This window comes from Scleropages formosus, chromosome 20 (genome assembly GCF_900964775.1).
Source record: "Scleropages formosus chromosome 20, fSclFor1.1, whole genome shotgun sequence".
Classification (NCBI taxonomy): domain Eukaryota; kingdom Metazoa; phylum Chordata; class Actinopteri; order Osteoglossiformes; family Osteoglossidae; genus Scleropages; species Scleropages formosus.
The window spans coordinates 15060997-15084092 of NC_041825.1; the positions used below are offsets into that span (position 1 = coordinate 15060997).

The 23096-nt window shown below is 39.3% G+C and overlaps 2 protein-coding genes across 4 annotated transcripts in view; one reads left to right on the forward strand and one right to left on the reverse strand.

Annotated features, from left to right (window-relative positions):
- Positions 1–2011: 2011 nt before the first annotated feature.
- cox11 (cytochrome c oxidase assembly homolog 11 (yeast)) lies at positions 2012–5054 on the reverse strand. 2 transcript variants are annotated; one of them, XM_018762182.1, is made up of 5 exons: positions 4856–5054; positions 4037–4415; positions 3486–3641; positions 2920–3045; positions 2012–2249 (listed from the first exon to the last, which is right to left on the reverse strand). In XM_018762182.1, exons 2-5 carry the CDS (start codon positions 4367–4369, stop codon positions 2067–2069), a joined length of 798 nt encoding a protein of 265 aa, XP_018617698.1. In that variant the 5' UTR covers positions 4370–4415; positions 4856–5054; the 3' UTR covers positions 2012–2066. The 2 variants fall into 2 exon arrangements, with proteins under 2 accessions (XP_018617698.1, XP_018617699.1); XM_018762183.1 differs by having other exon boundaries at positions 4962–5053.
- Positions 5055–5081: 27 nt separating this feature from the next.
- The window catches only part of stxbp4 (syntaxin binding protein 4), a 43042-nt gene continuing 25027 nt past the window's right edge, over positions 5082–23096 (forward strand). Inside the window, exons 1-13 of one of the 2 annotated variants that reach the window (XM_018762180.2) lie at positions 5082–7119; positions 7827–7943; positions 8844–8982; positions 13431–13504; positions 13600–13695; positions 13780–13849; positions 14543–14617; positions 17777–17865; positions 18346–18478; positions 18766–18898; positions 19942–20048; positions 22512–22716; positions 22942–23020. In XM_018762180.2, coding sequence (XP_018617696.1) covers positions 13438–13504; positions 13600–13695; positions 13780–13849; positions 14543–14617; positions 17777–17865; positions 18346–18478; positions 18766–18898; positions 19942–20048; positions 22512–22716; positions 22942–23020 — 1054 coding nt within the window. In that variant the 5' untranslated portion in view covers positions 5082–7119; positions 7827–7943; positions 8844–8982; positions 13431–13437. Of the gene's footprint in view, positions 7120–7708; positions 7944–8843; positions 8983–13430; positions 13505–13599; positions 13696–13779; positions 13850–14542; positions 14618–17776; positions 17866–18345; positions 18479–18765; positions 18899–19941; positions 20049–22511; positions 22717–22941; positions 23021–23096 lie in introns of those variants that run through there. The other variant, XM_018762181.2, reaches the window with a different exon arrangement.

The following is a 23096-nucleotide window of genomic DNA, read 5'->3' on the forward strand; positions in this document are numbered from 1 at the left end:
TCCGCAATGCCACTCTAGGGCCTGTTAGCTACTCATCACAGTGATGCAGGGCAATACATTAAGTACCTTGCGCCAATGCACTGATTTAGTCTCTTTTCAGTAATCTCAATTACTTTTCTCCTGGGAAAATCAACTGGTAATGCTGATTTTGTCATTTTTTTTTTTTAATTTCATCATTATTTTTGACATTATAGCTGCACTTTGTTATGGGCTATGTTCAGCTGCTATGTGTGAAGTTATGTGCAGGAGTTAAAGTATTATCCTATCTCATTCAGGGTCACTAACTATACCTGAGGAACATCACATGAAGACGAGGAAGGCGAACCCGAAGACAGGAAGACCCCATTATCAAAGCTTTTACTCAAGCATCATGTGTGTACATGCAAACTTCTCCTTCTTTTGGTGTAATGCATTTTTTTGTATTGTTCCCTGAGATGTGTATCACTTTGCAGAAAAACATCTGTTGAATGAATAAAGATAAGTATAAACATATATGGAGAAGGACTCCTTAAGAGAAGGAGCCAGGGCATGGCTGAGACCTGCAGCCTTGGAGAAATCCAGACTGAAAGCACAGGTCTGCTGGGGGATCATAGGGTCCCCACACTAGTAACTAGGGGCAGGGTGATAAATCCATCCAAACAAGCAGAAAACCTTCTCATCTCACCACATTTTAAAAAGATGTAATTAAGTGATGGAAAACCATTTTGCCCCGTGTGCAGTAGCTTTCCAACTTCGTAAACCAACCTCATTTTAATGCATTTGATTGCACTGAATGCTGGATTATACTATCAAATTGTTCTTAAATACAGGTTAAAACATCACAAAACAGGAAGAAAAAATGTTGTTGCTGTTGGGCTGGGCTTAGACCCATCCAGGGCCAGATTTGAGCCCCCTGCTGTGGGTATCAAAAATAAAGAGCTCACCATGCCCCCTAGGGAGGTGGCAGGACAGCCAAGGGAAGGGCTCCTTGGAATAAAGCACATTCTGAGGTGACTGTCAGCCTAATCACAGATATCCTGTCCTTCCAGCACACTCTCTCCACAGGTGGTGTGGTGGATAAGGATGTTGAGTTCTGACCAAAGGATTCCCGGCTCACATCCTTGGAGAGGGAGTGTTATCTTGAAACTGACTAAAGCCTGTTGCAAGAAAATTTGCATTGAAACTGTAAGCTATGTATATATGAAGGGTAACTGGTAAAAGAAAATATGAAGATCAGGCAAAAAGTTGCAAAAGTAGCAAGATTAAAAATCTGATCAAATGCAAATTGTTGCAGATATTTTTCAATTATCCTTATACATTTAGACCTGAAAAGCTACAGCAGTACATCGCAGGCAACAGGTTTTTTTTTTTTCCCATGTAATACAGCATACGACAAATTATTGGTATCGGTTCTTCTCAGTTGATCAATCTGTAGACATACTAGGTTTCCAAGAACTGATCCATTCTATTAAATGTTTCAGGGTCTTCAGAAGTACATTTTCCTTTTAAATTCACAGAGCACCTCCTATTGGACAGTTGCGACTTAAAATAACCCATGAAAGACGTCTGAACAGGGACATGAGGATGACTGTTTGTGTAACATGGATAAACTGGACTGACAGCACTGTGATGACAATGGAAATTCATCAGCACCTGCAGCCCTGGTTAGAGACAGGTCCTCTTGGAGTGTCCCATGACTGACCAGCACTGTCACCAGGACACAAGAACAACAATGCACAAATGTGTGATCCTTGGAATGTTTATGCCCTTAATTAAGCAGTTTAATTAAACATAACTGGTCCAGCTCTAACAATATTTACACCAGCTGATTTACAGAATGTGTGGTAAAGAAGATGTTACTAACGTATTCAGTTCCAAGTTAAAAGACAAGGCTTTTCTAGTAAAAAAAAAAAAAAACAAATTAAAACTAGGAATTTTTTTAGAACTTTATCAAATTACTGAATAAACATCTAGGGGAGACATGCCATTTCATAATTGTAATTTTATTAAACAATATTAAACAAAAACTTTAAATGAACATCTCAGTTTTTTTCAGTGTTCACGTCCACTGCTCAGATTCTGGGTGGTCAGCTGTACCCAGGAAGGGGAAGTTTTTGTCCTTCCTTGGCTTCAAAAAAAGTGTAGGAGAGAGTGATAGTGTCCACCCTGGCCATCCTGGGATCCTCGTCGAACTCGGGATCAATGTAGAAGAAGACAGGCATATCCACTTCCTCTTGAGGATTCAGCCTCTGCTCCTCAAAGCAGAAACACTGAGGCACAAAGTACACATCTATTCATTACATTACCCTGTGCAATTTTGTTTGGGGATTAGAAAAAGGATACGTCCATTTATCCATCCATCCATCCATCTACCTACATTTATGTGCAAAGGCATTTTATTAATAATGTAAATAGTACTTTAAAAATCATGTAAAATTGCAGGGAAAGTTACTGTGCAAGAGTGGCAATCTGATCAACTTTTTTCACACAAACAGCTCATACTGAATATTTGCTAGATGTTTTCTGATAATTTACATTCAGATATATCCGTTTTTTATGGACAATAAGTAGAGGTTTGTAGCAACTGCCTCATTTTCCACAGCCCTTAAGGATGATTACTATGCATGCTTAAAAAGGTTAAAATAGACTCATCCAGTCACTGCTGATCCTTAAGTCAGCTGCAGGTCTGCAATGTTCCTTAAAGGCACCCTACACATCTTGCTTTTTGGTATGAGAGGCTGGTGGGGATGTTATTACACTTACAACAATATTACTTCTCTTAAAAACTAATTCTGAAAATTGTACACAGACACAAAAATGCAGTTTACTTGTCAGAGGGATGGCTAACTAGCAACTGACGAGGCCCGAAACAAATGTATCTAGAGAAACAGCTGAGATTGGCCCATTTTATAGAAAGAAATCTGAATTTAATGTTCATACCTGAATTTTATTGAAGTATTGTCCAGCTTCAAAGGGCACAACATTGTATGTTGAGATTCCAATGACAGGTTTATCTGTAGGATTCTTCGCTTTATAAAATGCCAGGGCAGTTTCTCCAGGTACCACCTAAAAAGAAACAAACATTATAGTGAGAGGTTACAGCATGCTTCAGTTATAATACACCTTTATTTTAATGTAAAAAGTGCATATTTAAGAATTTACATTTACAATTATATTAAAAAAAAAACTGGTAAGAAAAAGCTGAAAGCCTGACAGAAACATTCATAACAGCTGATTAAAAAAGTATTGATCCACTGAAATGTTTCCTTGAAAACATACATCTTTCTACAATAATTTGGAACTCAATTTAAGATTATTATACAACATCAAAACAAATAACTGAGGAAAAACATGTATTTTAATATTGCTATATTAAAATACCCTCTTTTTATTTATCTGAAAAACAAATAATAGAAATGTATCACTGGTGTGTTAATCGGGCCAGTGGAAGCTAGGATTCCGCTGCCCCTGTAGCTACTTCTGGGTTCACAAATCAAGTGCATTACGTATATCTCCGATTGCTGCGGTCTGAAGTTCCATTGCATGCTGGCATGCACGTCGGCATTGAAGGTGATCTTGATTACACGGTCCTTCACAGGGGTCATTGTCTCCACTTGATCTGAATCGTGACCGGACACAGCAGTCCCACCGAGCCCTGTGGTCTAGGATAAAGAAAGCTACTTTACACAACTTTTACCACTAAAATTATCGCAAAAAGAAGAAGAGGAACTGTACCAATACTGGATGAATAGCAGAGTAAAACTTCTATAATGGAAAGGAACTACTTTAAAAAGTACTATGATCTTAAAAAAAACTAATCACCACCGTGTTCACACTAGAGAATGTTTGGCATTTCTGCTGAACACTAAATTATTTGATGCAGCGAGAAAAGAGCTCACAAATATTAAAGTAAAAATAAAAACAGCTACTTTTGAATTGCCCTTTTTTTTTTAAAGGTTAGCGATGTTTTTCAAATCCCACACTAGAAGACAGTCGCCATCAGTTACAAAGTGGCAATTTTCTGGTTTAAAGGAAGCACTGGGTGCTTATAACACACCTGGCAGTACAACCTGTACAGGGGCACGGCTGCGTAGGAGAGGCCGATCATGCCAACTCCTGCCGCAGCAATGTATGTCAGGACAGTCTTGTTTCTCCTCCTCCACTCTTCGTCCTGCTTCTCCGTGTAGGGGTTCCTGCGGTACTTCATCCCTCGTACCTGGACACTTAAGCACTGGGAGGGCTTGTAGGAGAGCAACTGGTCCACACAGCGGTGCAGGCCTCTGGAGTTAACCAGGCTCGGTAGACCCTTACTACGGACATGTATGCTGGCGGTCTTTACCCAGCACACTGCGTCACGGAAGAACATGGGAAACATTGTGATGACTGGCATTCATGAACAAACTCCTGCAGGTACTTTGTGTCCAAAGCGTGCTCACCTGGAGTAGAAAATAAGAAACAAATCATCAGCGCTGACATTGTACCCTCAGCACATCCATTTATACTATGCATGAACTTCCACTATATCAATACCTTTATTGTTCCTATACATACAGAATGTTTAATTTTACATGTACACACACACACAGACACACTCTTGTGAGACCACATGCCGCAATTCAGTCTCCAGTCCTCCTGAAACACACGTCATTACCACTGTCATACTATAGACTATAGTATAATTATTTTAAAAATTAGGTTGCATTGCGTTAAAATCTAAATGTTAACTGTACCATTAAAATGAAGGTGACTAAACAGGTGAAAATAACCATGAAGCAGTTTATTAATACAAAAAATACACACACAAACACGTCACAACAAGAGTCTTGAAGTCTACATGAGCTCCTCAGACAAACATCTATTAAGACACACTACTAACCGAGATAAAACACTTGAAATGTCCACTAAGATGAGGAGTTTTAAAGTGTTCCTACGAAGAAATTTTAATATAAAACCAACAAAACTGAACATGGTGAAATACTAACATCTCACTTTGATTGAGCTAAATACCCTTCAGACCCATGTCAACGAACAGACACGGATATCCCACACATCAGCGTCCTACGTCGTTATTGTTCCGCCGAGGAAACGGGCTGCGACTCACAAAGGTTCCGGCGCGCTCACAGTCTTCTCAGTCACACGTTGAGCATCCTGAGGCATCGCGGGGTAACCGATTCACCACATAAACCATATGATATGGCATGTTTTTTTCCGTAAATTCGAGTTTACACAAAATAGTAAAAGTTAATACCCTCAGGGAAAATACTACGCGTGTTTCTGAAAAATTGTGTAAGTACCCATTAGAGAGTGGAACGAGATTGTGACGTCACACGACGCGAATTTCACACATACCTACATTATAATATCATCATGTGAACTGTACAAAACGGCAGTATTTTTACTCTGCAGTATTTGCTGAGTATAGTATGTACAGCAGTAACAGAGTACGTAGGGACAGAGAAACCTCTCGAAACCCTTTTACACTTTATTTACAAAAAAAAAAAAAAAAAAAACTTTTCAGCTTCTGTCACTGAGATGCGCTTCAAATGCACTGTAATCTGAAAGGAAAAAAAAAGTGTCCCGTAGACTAAAACGAGAGAAGTCAGGCCGTTCCACATGCAAGAGAAGTGTTCGTGTTGCAGCGCTAAGCTCGGACGGGGACAAGAACGACTCGTGGACTCCGTTCATTGCGGACTTTACTGGAACACTACAAGAAAATACTGTCGTCCGGAGTCCCTTCTTCAAAGACCTACACGCCAGTCAATCGTCGATTGGCGACCTTTCTCCGTTCACAGTCACCCTATTTATATTCCCTGTAAATCCCCGCAGTGGTTGAATACCTAATTCCATTTTTACCCACAACACAAATATTTACAATAAACTCGTTTTCCCGCTCAAACTCCAGTAACGCGGGTCGTTACAATATTAATTTAGACATTCCATTTCGCGTTTTCCTGCTGAACATTTTTTTTTTTCAATTATTGCTCTCTATATTTTTGATTAACTCATTTTAGAAAACAATTTCCAAGGCCACAACGGGGAACGGCACATTTTTCATCCAAGGCAACAAAAATGTTAAGCCGGACTACCAATCGCATAGTAAGCAGAATACAAATATTTCTCTTTTTTTCCCCACAAAACGCTTTAATCAAAACGGAGTGGTCGCTATTCTTCATACTGTGCGTTTAGGCAGTCCACAGGACACCGTCTGGAAATATGAAGTAAAATATCAATTTATAAAGCAATTCTATTTAAAGTGCATTCAGTGTAGTGTGTAAAAGGCGGGAAGAATACTGGCACACCATTGGTCGGAACATAATCAATTCCCTCGTCAGTATATGGCGCTTTTGCGCTTGCTTTTATATATACAAGCATTTTATATTAAATAATATTCATATATTTATATATGTAACGTTTTTTAGTCCGTTACAAGTAGCAAGCAAAAAGCGTCAGTTGTGACTTAGCAGCGCTTCACTTGCCGCAGCCTGACGTGCAAAGCTGCAAGGGCTCCGATTTTATTGACAAAGTCACACATTTGTTTGCACAGCGCCGCGGCTGCAAACGAGTAGATTATGCCCTGTTAGCTGCAGTATCAGAAACTAAACGAAATATTATGCGTTCAAAAGAGGTATGTCATACATTCAGTTCACTTTTTCATTTTCAGTAGCACCGGCTTTTCTTGCGGAATTTAACGACTGAGTTACCTACTAGCTACCGCCACGTAGTAGAAGTAAAGAAAACTTGGAGGAAAAATGTAATGTATTGAGGTGACTTTTCGATGTATTGTAGATATGTGGATTTCCCTTCCATCTGAACAATTACAATAAGCGAGAAGTGTGGCTTCCCAGTAACATAAAGCCTTTTGTCGAAAAAAAGCTCAGTTCAGTGCATCGCCTCAGGTACATAAAGCTGCAGGATTTTTACTGAAAAATTGGAAAGGGATTTTTGTTGTATTTATTTTGTTATAGTTATTCAGCAGGTATTTTTTAATATGATTTGATCTTGATTTTTTTTATGAAAAGACTAGTAAGAAACAGTGATTTGGGGCCATGGGGGACATTCTTTCAGGCCCCTGAATGTTGAGAAACATAGCTGCTTGTAACCCACCCAGTCTGTGTCTGATCCAGCAACATAGAAGATAAGGTATGACCAGCTCAACTGTGTTCACTGACCACTTTAACCACATTGCATGTGTGCGAGGTGCCGAGTCGGAGCCAACCCACGTGGTTTCCAAGGCAAGACAAGGGGGGAACAGAGGTGGGTTGCCAGGTCCTCCCTCTGCATGGAGGGAAGGCAAACACAGGGGCACTGCACACCCCAAGCAGGACTCGAACCCTAGACCCACCCCACAGCAAGGCATCGCCCAAACCCACCCCACCCTCTGTGCCCACCTTAACCAGCTCTAAATTCAAGGTGGTGCAACACAGGTTTCCAGCAGGGAAGAAAAGTACTGTTGCTTCCCAGGATTTGAACCTGTAACCGTACCAATTAGGCACTTCCAACATTTGCTTAATTTAGGCTATAATAAATAAATCGGATAAAATAATAGAGAGAAACAAATTAGAGAAATTACTTAAATTAGCACGAAAACTGAACATTTATTTGTTTAGCTAACACTTTTCTCCAAAGCAACTTACATGTGTAGGTTATTTACCCATTTATGCATCGAGGTAAATTTACTGGAGCAATTTTAAGGTAAGTACCTTGATCAAGGGTACTACAGCAAGAAGTGGGGATTGAATGTACAACTTTTGGATCCAGAGGCAGTAGCGCTAACCACTACATTAGCAGCTGTCCCCCAACTTCAGCAGGATGCACAAGCTGGGTGTTTGCTTGATCTGTTCTTCAAGAGCAGCTTTAGGTGCAAAGCCTGACAACCTGGAGTGGTCCCACCAGACCTGAACCAGTGACCTGTGGGCTCTGGTTAGAGCAGCCAGCTTCCTGTGCAATGATTCAGCCCTCTGTCTGTAAGTATCATAGCCTTTTTTTTTTCAGCATTACTTTTTTCAAGTTAAAGACACTAACCTTGTATAAAATACATTGCTTGTTTTGGACAGGATTTTCCCCGATTCATTCTTTTCAGTATGTTCCTGCAATGCATTAATAAACATTTAATTTTATTACAGAAATCTGAACTTACTTTACCCTGTTATGTAACAAGGGCCCACATCAATAATTTGATGAAAAGTCCTCTAAATCTTTTACAGAAGCTGAATTGATTTAATTAACAATAGCAATATTGTTATTGTACTGCAGATTATACCGTAGAAGACCTGTGTACGTGCACATTCTCAAGTAGGAGATTTAAGTATATTTAATTTTATTGACATGTATTCTTGTCATTTTATGGTTTATTACTTTTATTTTGACAAATTGAAAGGACGCAGTGCTTAGTTAGAAGTTAAAAACAACTTACAATTGCTTATAATAAAAATAACTTTGAAATTTTAGTCCTTAAGATGCTTTTTTGAATGACAAGTACTACTTTAATTTGAAAGGAATTAAAACATAAATGTAACAAAGATTTACCCTTTTTCATCTCTTTTCCCCATTCATTGTTTAATTTCATTTTTACTTACATACCGTACGCAGCATATACCTTAATGTGTATGAAAAGGAAAATGCTCAGAGTACACTGCAAAAGCATGATAAAAGGTGTAGCGGCATGGAAAATAATTATACACCATCAAAGGAATTAAGAAAATCTTTTTATTAAACTAAAATGATTACTTTGCAAATTTGTAAACGTTAAGCCTGTAATCACCGAAGCGCTCTTGAGCTGCATAAGAACCTGTCGAGGGCTAATGCCAGATGGACCGTTTTTCTCTGTTTTTGCTCCCCTTCCCCAATTTTTTTGTAATGCAAAGGGAGGAGATCATGAGGTTGGAGGCGGTGGCCCGAAGGTGCATCAGGGCGCGCTTCAACATGGGAGGGAGATCTGCAGCGGACCATGTGACCACGGCGGGAGGTGGCTTGGGGGGGTATCAGGAGAGATTAAATAGAAAGGTAGGCTAGTGTCTGTCGCTGTCTAGGCGGATTTCTATCTCTCGGTTACAGAGACCGACCTTATTTGAACCATCATCTCCAACAACTGGGTGACTTCCGTGCCTTTTTAATAATTCATAGTCTGCCTTCTGATTTGAGATGGCACTGCTCCCGCCGTCAGTAGAAGCCGAGCACTTTGATGGGCTGTCGTTGCTTTACTGGTATGTCGCCTGCTTTAAAACTCATTTGTCCTAGAAAGGAGGAAATTGTGAGGATGCTTTCGGCTTAAAAGCATTATGTGTTGTTGGTCGGATTTTTATTCCCTTTTTCTTTGGCATTATGTACCATTGAGTGCTAATGTTTTACGGTAGGTTGTTCAAAATTTTTTGCCTATAGTGCATTATTTGGTGTCACTAGCATTTGACACTGCAGTGTACAGAGAATGTGGGTTACGTGTATGTTTGTAAGCGCTTGTACAGCTAAGTAGGCTCCGATGCATGACTCGTCTGTCATAATCCCTTATCCCGCTCTTCCTAGTTGTCGTTTTTGGTATTTGATGTTCTCTTTTGAAAGGCTGAAATGCGCCGAGAGTCGCATCGACTTCACAGACATGTTGTTTATGTTGTGGTAGAGTCTTTTTTCATATGAAATTTACACATTTCATTACAGACACTGTTGTGGACCCTGTGGCAGCACGAATTTAGATCCGTGAGGAAGGGCACACTTATTTACAATAGTTTCATTAACAGGGCAGAGCAGCTGGGTGCGCAGCATGGTCTTGTGTTTGTTCTGGCCATAGCTTGACATGGCATGTGGAAGGTAAAGGCAGATTAGACGGTATTAAGTGATCAGTTTAATGCCCTGCATCTTACCGTGTTTTGCTTGCGTTACTCTTGCCGTCTAAGTGTGGGCAAAGCTAATTGCTATGTCCAAAGTCTGCACACTTCAGCACAATACATACAAACCAAGGGGCTCTTGGTTGAAAATTTGAGTAAGACCAAACCATGGACCTCAAGGTCAATTGTTATAGTAAAGCTCTGTGATATGTATTGCAGAAGTACTATAATTAAGTTAGTTGCATCCCTTCTTTCAGCACCTGAACACCACCCCAGTGGTTTCCTGTTTTGTTAAAGCTGGAGATATTTAATGTATTCTGCTTTCGTTTGTGTATTACCAGTTAATGCATTTATTTGCAAAACTTCATTGTTAGTGGACAGAAGACTTTCCAACAGGACTGCTACTTGTGGAGATATTGCACACCTTAGAGGTAATCGCATGGGATACATTTTCAGTGAAGAGTTTTGCTAGGGGTGTCAACATCACCGCTTACCTAGACATGGGTTGACCTTGAGGGAGGCAGACTGGTGTGTTCCACTCAAGCTTTGCTGATAAAATTATGTCTTTTTTCCGTGTTATTTTCACCTCCCTTTTTCTAGCCAAACGGTCTTTCAACAGGGATATTTTTCACTTTGGTTCTTTCTGGAAAATATAAAGAGAGGGAACAGTTTATTGTGCTGCCTTATCTCTGGATTTATGTTGTGCACTGCACTGAGAATTAAAAGAGAGTGATGTGAAGCCGCTCCATGAAATAATTTGTTATTTTGTGACACAGCTGATGTAAATCCTGTTATGCAGCTTCACACCTTTTGGCCTAGTCTGGTATTCTCAGACTAAATTGTGCCATCAAAGCATACAATAAAAAATTGAGACAAATTGCCAATCATGAGCATAGTTTATCTAAAGTCTTCAATTCATACATGTATTGGTTTTCTTTAGATTACCTTCCATGTGTCCCTGTAAACTAGGTAGGCGTCACAGGTATTCGTTGTCAGTGTTCTTATGTTTTTCATAATTATGTTTTATTTAATTTTTCAGTTGCTATATGAGTACTGGCATGTTTTTCAAAATGGACTCATTGAATACTTCGGGCACTCAGCAGTGTACCTTGCATAAGTCAGGGGTTAAAGCAGAGCAGAACTGGTTTTAACTGAAGTAGTAATAATATAAAACTCCAGACGAAGCAAAGAATCACCCAAGAGTCAGACAAGATAATGGAGTAGGGAGTAATTGTACGCAAAGAGGTCATTAAAGCACGTATTTGAGAATCAGGTAACCCTAATGTAACCCCATCACCTTGGTCAAAATCCCACTCAATCTCTCCTCAATCTGGCTGTTTAATCATCCTCTCAGACTAACTGACTAATTAAAAGCCACGTACTTATCCAGCAACTAGATGACTGCATCAAAACATCATGTGAGCATCAGTCTGTTGATGCCATGTAGGATTACTATGATGTCTTTAGCTGACATGTTTGTCCAAGGTAACTTAAAATTTTAGTTTGCATACTACATTTCTTACAATGATTTATCCTTTTATACTCCTGGATATTTTACTGAATCAAATGTACCTTGCTTGGTATTACAGCAGGAGTGGTATTTGAAACTGGGACCTTCAGACTGCAATTTGGTGGTTTCATCGCCTGTGTTGCTGATGATTAAAATTTGTAAAATTTGTCAAGCCGTAAGAGGTTGCAGTTTCCAGTGCAGAACTGAGGTGTCCCTTAAAATTTTGTTGCAATAAACATTTCATTTGACTGAATTCTCTCTAAAACACCTGACTTAGTAGTTATAAAGTAACGGAAATGGGATCACAGTTATTTTTAGGAATTGTGATTCCATTGTTTTGACTGTTAAAAGAACCACACATTATAATCTCCTTGAGAAATCTTTGCCCCTGATTTCAGTGACATTTTGAAAAAGAAATAAAAATGTTTGGTGTTTGGGTCCTTCGGGGTTTCTCCACAGAGATGTGCGGGGAACATTGTCTTCAGGAATATCCTAATACGTTTCATCAGCATTTACACTGGGGTTGACTGAGGACATCATAATATTGAGCAAACCTCTCTAAATTATTATGTTTAATCTTCTTTTGAATTATTTCCAGTTCAGTAGTTTTGTGTGTGAGAAAAATCTGTTTAGGTAGGAGATTTTTTTAGAAAAGCGTATGGAGATTACAATGTAATCAAAATGTTTTGTATTCACAACGAATTTCTCAGTTGTAGATGGAAGATGGATATATCAACAGAATTACTGTATTTTATAGGGTCGCGCTGTGTCACCATATAGGCACAAGTGCAAAGAACATGACTGCTGAAAACTATATAGTAAATTACTGATTTCAGTAAGAAAAATGATCAGTTAGGTAAAATGGCCTTGTCATTACAGGAATAAAAATAACATTAAAAGGACAAAATTAACAAAAAATTAAAAACAAGACATTCATGAAAATTGCCGCAGAGCTGAGACATTTCAACACACTTTTGTTCTATGAAGAGTGTTTTATTTTTTGCAGCACATGGATGTGATAAACTAACTCAGCACATTTAACCGTGTATCACTGCTGTGTTCATGGGGGCTTTTCAGCGCATTGGTTTGTGGTGAGCAATGTCCTAGTTCAAAGCATTTATCTTCTATTTCCTCCTGTCTGTTGGGAGGATTAGCCGCAACAGAGATCAGACACCTATCGAGCCTGACAGATTTGCCGCAACACAATATTATAAATGCGGCACCAAACTATAAAGCATAATTCCCTTTTTGAAAAATGGAAATGCTCCAAATAGTCTAGTTAACCCACGGAAAACCTTGAGGAGAGGTTCTCCCATTTGTATGTACTTTAACTGGACCAGAACCTCACCCAGAGTCCTGAATATAATAAACTGAGTGTAACTGCAATATAATTGTCATTAAACTTTAGTTTCTTTTTTGTTTTTGCCCAGGCAAAATCAGATGGACACAGTTCCATCATCCCAGATTTCCAGTTCATTTTAAGCACTGTATATAAGCATGTTTTTTTGCCACTGCAGCTTGCTTATTGAGCAGGGTTTTTGCATGGACACAAGCACATCTGTCAGCGAATGAGCGAGGGCTTGCGACACGGGAAGCAGCCCATGTCTCTTTTCGGCATGCTTGAACCCACCAAACCCCTGACCTTGACAGGTTGAGCTTGTTTTGCAAATGCGCTGCGTTGACAGCTGACAACATCCCGTCTTAACGTCACCAACGCCCATTAAGATGCTTTTCTGTGCATTTTTTTGTCTGTCCTTTCGCCCTTGAAGAGTTTGACAGATTTATCCAGTACTACTCAGAATGACAGACAGGCCCTGCCAGCAAAATCCTGTGGGATCTCAGAACATCAGTCTGGTCCTCAGCTGTGGTTTGACTTCTTGTGAAGGATAACATCTCTCAGGGAGGAATAACAATGTTTTGTTTGGACTGCCAAACATCACTTTTTCACCATCAATTACATGTTTGTTTGTACAGTACTGTTTATGCAGCAGCTATAGCGCTGTTGAACAGAGCGCTCAGATACTGAGTTCAGAGAAAATCTTCAGATGTAATTCAGAGTGTGCCTTTTTTGTGATTTTGTGTGGAAAGACAAAGTGTGCATCTTTTTCTCTTGTGTTTTTCAGGACTATAATGGGTCCCCATGGTATCAATCGTGCAGTACAGCGTCTGGAGTTTACAGACTGCCGGAAAGGACTGGGTTAGTGCTCCGTTAAATGACAGGCCCACATACAGAACAAGTCTGTTCTCACCTTACAGTTTACTGTAACCTCTGCTGTCTTCTCATTTATGCAGGTGTGAAAATCATTGGCGGTTATAAGGAGCTCACCGGTGAAGAGTATGGAATATACATCAAGAGAGTGTTACCTTGTGGTGTCGCTGCACAGGATGGTATTACTTATGTTGCAAGTACATAATGTCATGTATAAAATGCTTCTTTCAATCTGTAATTTAGCAATGAAACCTTTGTTACAGGTCGACTAAAATCGGGGGACCTCATTTTGGATGTGAACAACATGAGTTTAGGAGGGGTGACAAATGAAAGGTGAATATCATTTTTGATATCACTCGCTGTAGTGTTCGATAGTGTCAGTGTTAATTATTGTTCATTTTCTTTTGTAACAAATACTTTCTATGAGACAAGTAGATCTGTGAGAAGATGCCTAATGTTATACAAAATAAAAATAATAATAGAATACTGAAGTATGATTCAGTCTGTATATTAAAATGGCAACAAAATAGGGCAATAGTACAGCTATATCTATAAAATATGTGCAAATGTAATGCATAATTAAATGCAGAGGGACTTACAGTATTTGACCTGTTCTTACATCTGTGTATTTACTTGGGCAGTTTAGTTTTAGTACCTTCCTCAAAGATATGGCTGCAAGACCGTGTGGTATGGCAACCTTTGGGAGTCCTCAACTATCAAGCAAGCATCTACTCTAGTGTACTTTCCTCAGTCTACTGTGTAACAATGTTAAAAGATTTTAAAATAAAATCTAGGTCAGTTTAGTCTCCGCAGTATGGAGCATAGATGCAAACAGATCAGTTCTTTCCCGTCTAGTCGCTGGCTTCATTCTCATACTGAGTTACTTTATGTTCTGCTTCTCCTCACGTGCCCTTGTCCAAGTGCATGAGGTATACCTGTAAGCAGCAGGGCACAATATCACCATGCCTGGACCTCAGACTTTGCAGGCAAGGCAGACAGTAACACTGTATTGGTGTCACTCTTCAGGGCTGTGGAGATCCTTCGAATGGCTTCCGCCTCCAATCACATGTCCCTCCTGATTGTGCGTGACGAGGAGTCGAGGTAATGGGTCCAGAACATACAGTATGCTTCTACGGCAAGGAGGTTTCTTATTAAGGTGCAGCCTACAGTATTACACCAGAGTGTAATATGAACTACAGCAGTTTATTCCTGGCTTTAACAAATGCTCAGAGTGTGGTCCAACAGTAACCATATTATTAAAGACAACTGCATAACACTTGCAAAGTATTTTTTATATGAAATTACTTTATTTTAGTAGCAGTAAACTTGAAAAATGAACACTGAATGAAAACTTCTATTTTAACAAAACTGAATTGCGTTTAATACTGCATTTGTATTCTCAAAGTTCGTATGTCCCAAATTTCTGTACTAAAGAATTGATTGAAGATGAAGTTCTGTTCCTTCATCCTAATTTGCTCCAGACAGATTGGGAGACTACATCCGCTGCATTATACCCTTGAGTCTCTTCCATTTTAAAGGCAAAGAAAGTTGGAATTACTTCATTTTTGTTGCAGTATTTCTGCAAACACCATATTGGCTAAATAAGCAATTTAATATTATTTAATTGAAAACTTCTTGTCCGTGCTACATTTAATGCAGGAATGCAGTTGTTTTAATGATGTAAACTTATGTGAGGACGGATTAGTGTCAGAAATGCACTACCTCATGGAAGCAAAAAAATCTTATTCACATGGTAGTGTGAGAGGCTAACAATGTTATTTAACTTGGATTGCTTTTTACTTACATAATTAGGTGGTATGTTTTCAGCAGTGTGGCAATTCATTTGTCACTGGTGTTGAAAACCCTGCTTACCATGGCTCAGCAACGATACGGGAAATATCAAAATAACTTTGATTGAAAGGATTTATGGTATCTGTTTGTTCTACAGCTGTTCTTCGTGGCAAAAGATTACTTAATTGAACTGTCAGATTTTTGTTTATCAAAAAATTTTCAGCGGTCTGCATCATGAATGGCTGCTGTCCTCAGGTCACTATTTAATCTTGTTATTGGCTCATTAGCATGACCTGCTTAATTTTCTTTGATCATGCTAAAAATAGACTTTAAATACATTAGGCTAATGCAAATTGAGTACATTAAACCATTGGGAATTTGTCACTGAATACAGCCTCAAAAACAACCCAGGGTTTTTTTTTAAAATGATTCAATACACTCAAGCAAAGCAAAACCTATAAAATATGTAAACAATGGGGAGCACTATTGTATTTTAACTCATTTTAAAAGGGATTCAAATATTTTGTTGGTACTTCTTAAAAGTTCTTTATGAAAAATCTGTAAAAAAACTGCCAAATTATTAAATAAGTGTGGAATCCAAACTCATACAAGAACATGGCATACATTTTAGGACCTCCTCAGATGTCATTATCAAATGTTTAGTTGTTCCAACAATATTAACTATGACATGCCCGCAGTCTCACATGTACCAGACTCAGCCATCAGTCCTTTGTCCCATATCTCAACCCAGCCAAATTGAGATCAGGCATCACTCCTCCATGTTTTGAACTGATTGTGCAAAAGCTGTGTACATGCATGTCATTCTGTGTGCGCATAAAGGAAGTATGTGTCTGATAGTTCAACCATACAGGTGAATTCTTCACACAAAAAACAGTAAAAACTGTCAGCATGCAAATTCATGTTGCATGCAGTTGCCTTTGCCTGCTTTTACTTACTCATTGGGCACAAATCCTTCCATGCATAATGCAAACTTTCTGCACTGGACAATTCATATACTCTTTTGTCGCTTGTGAACAGTAGGTAAGGGCATAATACCATACGATGATTGACACTACTAAAGGTGAAGTGTAGACCTCGCTGATGTTCAATAAATTGTCAGTTAAAACTAAAACTATGCAGAAATCAGGAGCATCTAAAATGCTTTCCTAAATATACTGTTTGAATGCATTAGCTATCAGAAAACTGGCTCAGATAATGTTAATACTTGTCTTAAATAGAGCCCTTTTTTGATATTAGGTGTTCTGAAGCTTGATTTAGTCATCAGAATTAACTTAATTTTGAAAAATATGAATGATTAAAGGAATTTGATGACCATTGACATCACACAAATCACAGCATGTACGCCACAATGCATGACTGTAAGTACCTTTTATTGCATTAAAGGAAATAGAGAAGGTTTAGTCCCAAGATTTAGCAACAGACAGAACTTAACATAATTCCACCTCTACAAAAGTTAAAAATTTGTCTTGCATTTCCTTCTGACCTGTTTTACTGTAAGGTAATGGTACTCCTTCAGTTCAACAAAACTCCTTCCTGAGTGCCTAAGTCCAGCACTGACATTTAGGCAAGCCAGTTCTGCATGTCCAGATTCCCAGAACGCTGATATATACATGAAAAATTGACGTAAGGCTGGGTCAAAGTTTCCACCTTAAGTGCTGACACCAGGTTTCTATATTTAGTACAGTTGTCAAATGAGCAAGTAAGACAAATTGATTTATACAGAGGTGACAGTCTGTTACCCCTTGTATGTTACAAAACAAGATGCTCACCTGCTGGCGGATGCATTCTGACACATTGGGGGCACAGTTTTGCAGTGTCCAGATGGGGACGCTCACATTTTAAATTGAAAGATGAGAAACGGTCCCAAATTCTGGGTTGTTTTAATCTCATTTGGTTGTGTAACTGTTAGCGGTTCTGCATGTGTACTTTCCTCATTTCCATGTATGCTTTTATAGGGAAAAAGATTATTCTTTTGTATTCAAGCTTAGGTTGTTTTTGGATCTTCCAGTTTTTGTCACACACATTTGAGATTATGGAGTAAATCCCATTTTTTGTTAAAGACAGTTTTGTATAGTTCTTTCACGGTACTGAAATTAACTTCTCTGTATATGATTAGTAAACCAATCAAATTAAACTCTGCAAATCCATTGTTTGAAGGCTCAGCAAGAAGTTGCATTTCAGTGCAACTTCTTAATTTGTGATCATATTGTTAGCAAGAATGAATATGTCAGATTCATGATGGATAATGACACTTTTTCATGTTTTTGATTATCTTGTGGCAGTTTACAGTTTTTGTTATTAAATGTAAAGCAGACCTCCTAACGATTTATGAGTGATTTATGATTTTCTTTGTGGTGGGGGAGAAGCCAGGAGAGGGAGACAGAGGACTATTCTTTACATTCAACGAATACCACAGGAACTACTGCCTCTTGCATGTGATTGTTCTAGGAAGGAGTTTCTGGAGCTGATGGAGAAGTACGGCTCCAACAGCAGCAGCGTGGGCTCTGGAAGGAGCTCTCCAACACTGCTCTCCACAGGTGAGGAACGGGTGGCATGCTTGATCTCGTCAGATGCAGACAGATCCGCTCACTTTAAAAATGTTACGTTTAAAAAGGGAATGCATATACAGAAAGTTTCACGTAAAAATGTGATCATTTGGAACCTTAAAATGTGTACTTTCTCATCAATACCCACTTCTGCATATAATGAACTATCATCAAACTCAGACAATGTACAAACTTTGGCCATGTATATTTTTTATAAATATCAAAACTTGACCAGTTGTTACATTTATCAGGTTCTTGGAATTGCAATCAACATGCATCTTTTCCATGTCTTCTCTGTAGAGCACATCACCTGTTTTGCCTATATACTTTCAGAAAGATAACGTTAAAGCAGCCTTGGCTTTAAATGTTTCACTTGCTTTGAAACAGACTTGTGGGACCCGTCTTCCTCTTGATAGTTCATTTGGATTGATAGCAAGCTCTCTGAAATTCTGATGGTCTCTCTGTTTCCAGGGAAGCTGACAGACACCACATCGTCCTCCTCCTCCTCAAGGTCAGCCAGCCCGCAGCTTCAGAGCCCAAAGGAAGCTGGCTACCCAAGCAGTTCCTCAACCCCCACGGCTCCCACTGTTCCTCAGGTCTTCAAGTGAGTTACACATACAGGAACCATTATGGTGTGAGTGGTCTGTCTGACACTAGAGAAGGAAGCCGAAGACCCAGCCTCTGTCATAGAGAGGTCAAGCACGGAGCACCAAGTCTTCCACATCTTTGGAAGTCACATCCTCTAATAAATATATTGGTGCCCACAAAAGGAGACAGAAAATATCCATAATATTAGTCTGGGGACAGCTAGAAAATGATCCCTGAGCTGCTGTTTTTGAGTTCATCTCCATCACTGTAGCTAACCTTCATCTCTGCTTTCTTTTCTTTCAGTGACACTGCCATTCAGTTGATATGTGTTGCCAAGGGAACGGGCCTGGGTCTGGTCATCAGGGGAGGGGCTAACAGATCTGAGGGACCCATGGTGTTCATTCAAGAAATTGTCCCAGGAGGTGACTGCCACAAGGTGACTCTCTGTCCCCTTTCTCCTGTTAGACTTCAAAGAAATGCGTTGAAATCTGAGGAAGCAGATTAGTACTGAAATTCATCCATTTATGGTAAACCAAGGAGATATGAAGTTGTCACAAATTCATGTGTCTTTCTTAGATTCTCCGCTGATTATCAGCATAAATAGTACTTTAAGTGCTTTATTTTTTAATCCATTGGAAAAAATTGCGCATATTTTGGTTTAACAGCATGTATGGATGAATATGCAGGAAAAAGGCAAATTCCTTATGTCTCTTGTCTTTTACAAAAATTCAGTCTTTTGTACTGCTGCCTTTTCAGAAATCTTAATTAATTTTTCAGTGAAAGCATTTCAAGGGGCATACTTTTTTTTCATTCCACATCCATTTTCAGTTGTGCTTTTGCTTGAAAGAAAAACCAAGGGATACAAAAAGATTGGATCTAGCACCTGTATAGTTATTCCCTTAAAAACGTAACAAATGTCCTTTTCCATATGTTGAATATAATTTTGACATGGTAGTATTTTGACATGCTGCCACATGCCTTCTTATCTATCCAAATGGAAATAAGAGTAAAGAATGTTTCGGATGTTTTTGTGTGTTTATCACATGGCCTTGTGTTCAGATAGCCAGACTTTCAGTATACCGCAAAGTTAATTGGTATTTTGAAGCAAGAAGAAGTTTTACATTAATTTCAGGGTTATTCTTTATCTGGAGACAGACTTCTGAAATTTACTGCTGAATGTAGGCAAAGATGATGTTAAGTAGAAAGTTAAAGATCCAGTGTAAATAGAGGTTTCATTGTCCTCCTTGTTACAACGAGTCTTCAAGCATCCTTTAATACGTGAGATTTATGAGGACATCGTGCTTATATTGATGATCGAGTGGTTTAAAGTCATGGATGCCATTTTCTTCTCTGCTGCACTAGGTTTACAGTCAGACACTTTGTTTTTTGCAAAGTTCTGTGCTGGATTAATGTGTGTGTAATGTAAAAATGAAATGGCTTGTTTAAATGTGCATACTTTATGTTTACCTGTCTACATAGGATGGTCGACTTAGGGTAGGAGACCAGTTAATATCTATAAATAAAGAATCCTTCATTGGCGTGACTTATGAAGAGGCAAGGAGTATCCTGACACGAACAAAACTCAGGTTAGTATGAACTGACCTCTAAAAAAAAATCATAACTCTTGAATTTGGTTTGGGGGATTACTGTGTGTCAGAAAAGAAAGGTGTGTGTCTGTTTATATAGAGTGGCTTTTTACAGTTTCCTTTCTTTTTCGATTTCATGGTTTTTAATATGTATCATGATATTTTTTTCTTTCTTTATTGTGTATTATGGTATTTTCTTTCTGATTCTCCTTTCCAAATACATTGAAATTGTAGTCGGAAGCCAGCATCATTATTAGCTGTCACAATGGCCTTTTTTTGCACTGGCAGCTCTCCTCAGCACTGTTCCTGGGAGAACAAGCAGGCGTGTTCAGAACGCAATTTGCAACCCAGTAAAAATTCACCCCTGCAATCCAGCTTTGAAAATTTTCACCCCAGTTTGAATTACTTCTGAAAAGTAGTTAGTTATACCTCTTATGTTTTGATTTCAAAAGATGCTGTGTGAGCAAATTTCCACCAAGGTGGCCTCATTTTGATGAGTGCATAAGATAACACAAGCATGTGTGAATTTTCACATATCTATACGGCTGTATGCTTCCTAACATTTAGTAATGTTTTTCTCAAAGAGTGCAGTTTTTCCAGCATTTGTCTTGACGGTGATTAGTTACCGCAGGTATTGTCCTAACTGAGTCCAGTTAGCTGATTTAGGATGACTAGAAAAGCTGTTACCACCACATCCTGTGCATGAAATGTACATCCTTGTATATAGCTTTCCAGTGTATGTGTTAACCGCTTTATTGACCAACGGATCTTGCTAGAGGCTGATAAGAAATCCTCAAAAGGAAAATTATTATAGTACAGCAAGTGATGACAGGTTTAAAATGTAGTCTGTCTCTCTTAAATATTTTGCCAGTATGTAAAATTTCTAACAAAACTGCCTTTATCAGAACTTTATAATCTTTTTTTCTGTAAGTGTGCATCAGTTAACACTGGGCAATTTCTAGAACAGAAGTAACATTTTGGAAACAGAAGAGTATGACAGTAATGTTTCTAAAGCAACAGAAAATGATTGGTTTGCAGTGATTTATCTCATTGAAATGGATTAAATCTGAATTATATGAACAATGAAAATGTGTTTTATTATAATGATGAAAAGAATTAGTGAAAGCTGCAATTTTAGGGACGACACATATGTACACAAGTTTTAAGATTTATTATATATTTTGTATCGTCCAATACTCTGATACCAAGGTGTAAGAGACGAGGCAGGAGACAGGAGATGCAGTTGCCCATTGCAGTGGGCTTTTATTTGCCCTTAGACAGAGAGAAGGAAGGAGACAGGAAAGGGGGACCAGGGAACAGGTAGGGAGAGGCTTCGTGCTGGTCAGGGGGCCTGGGAGAGTCGGGTCGGTCGGGACGCGGCCTCGGTCTCTTCTCTCTACTACTGGGCACCGGGGAAGAAATAAGGAGTAAAATCAGCCCCAGCTGTGGCTGCTTTGCCCCTGTCTCCGCCCCCCTCCTCGGGAAGCCTCGGCATGCTACACCGGGCTCTACACGCTCTTGTGTAAGAACCTCCTGTAACTTAAAGCAGAACTTTCAACTTCACAGAAGCCTTTTTTTGTAACCCCCTGATATTATAGTCAGACTGAAAGAAAACTGAAATAGAATGGCTCAGCCGTAGAGGGAAATGACACACTACGTTCCACCACGCATTGCAGGCCTTTGTCTTTGAATCCTGGGACCTGTGTTTGGGAACATACCACAACAAGATCTCAACGCGACCAGACTGACAAGACCCAATAAAAAGCCAACAGTGGCTTCCAAAATGCTAATGTACACCTGTTTCTGGCGGCGAAGGTGCAGTAATACAATCCCAGATGGAGCGCCGCAGACCTTGCTATATGGTATAATTATGTATGACACCAATTTTCTTTAAAATGGCTCAAAATTAATTGTTGAGCCGCACTGCATCGCAAGCTGAGAAAAAAAGCGGAGAAAGACAAAATAACATGCATTTATTCAGTGTAATTGTCATCTTCAAATAACATTTCCGTTCGTGGAGAAGTTGTTGAGTCCAGCCCAAAGCCCTTGTCCTTTTCTGCGTCCCACACATTTACACTGCAGGCATTACTGAAATGTTGTTAGCACAACCATCTGGTGTTCATAGAAAGACATTTCATTTGTTTCATTTAGTTGTTTTTGCTATTTTTATCATATCCCCTTTCTTTGTGGAAATTGCAAACACTAATACTGTATTATCATTTCAAAAGATATCATTTTAAGTGGAAAAATGTGGTTTCTGCATATCCTTGCCCAAGATATTATCCAGAGTAACTGGTTATGTTGTTTCTTTTGAATTAACTTTGGTGCCATACTTGCAAACTCATGGAGGCTGCCATCTATATTTGTGGGATTAACGGGTGAATGAAATGCTTATGTGAGGCAGAAATTCTGTGTGTATTGAGCAGTTTTTGTGTAGTTCACTCTTGTTGTTTACCTTTGTAGACCAGACCCCACTGTTGAGATTGCTTTCATCCGCCGGAGGTCCTCATTCAGCTCTGCCAGTAGTCCGCAGAGCCCCATTGCCCTGCAACCTGCGCCCTCTCTAAACAGCCTGCCCATGAGGCCCACGGGGGTCGGCGTGGTACAAAGAATGTCCTGCACCCCCAACCCTGGAGGGGATACCCTGCCCTCAGTCCAGCTAAATCAGGTAAGGCTCAGTTTAAGTGCTACTGGGTTGATTTTCCTCCACACTTTTGTCCAATTTATTCCATACAAATGTTGCTTGGGTTGCCCAAGTGGACTTGCCCTTTTGCCTGGTTAACTGTAGACATGTACCATATCTATCAGGCATCATATCTGTGTTGAAGTTTGTATGATACCACATCCAGAGTGAGCAGAACCTGGCGTGTGAAAGTGTGTGTCCTCTCTACAGATTCGGGGTGTCTCTGTGAAGGCAGAGCAGACTTCTGTCACATCACCTGAGAGCACCACACCTGCAGAAGCCAGCCCAGGTAGTTTATGACTTACATTTCCAGTTTGTTGCACCCACTATATTAAAAATCTGAATAAGGAATTGGACCTTCTTCT

What these genes read in the sequence shown, in the direction of transcription:
- cox11 (XM_018762182.1), bottom strand. Translation starts at nt 4,369, where the DNA reads ATGCCAGTCATCACAATGTTTCCCATGTTCTTCCGTGACGCAGTGTGC. An exon ending in CGCAGCAATCGGAGATATAC is followed by an intron (nt 3,046 to 3,485) that starts GTAATGCACTTG and finishes GTTTCTTTTTAG; the next exon opens with GTGGTACCTGGAGAAACTGC. An exon ending in AATACTTCAATAAAATTCAG is followed by an intron (nt 2,250 to 2,919) that starts GTATGAACATTA and finishes TTTGTGCCTCAG; the next exon opens with TGTTTCTGCTTTGAGGAGCA.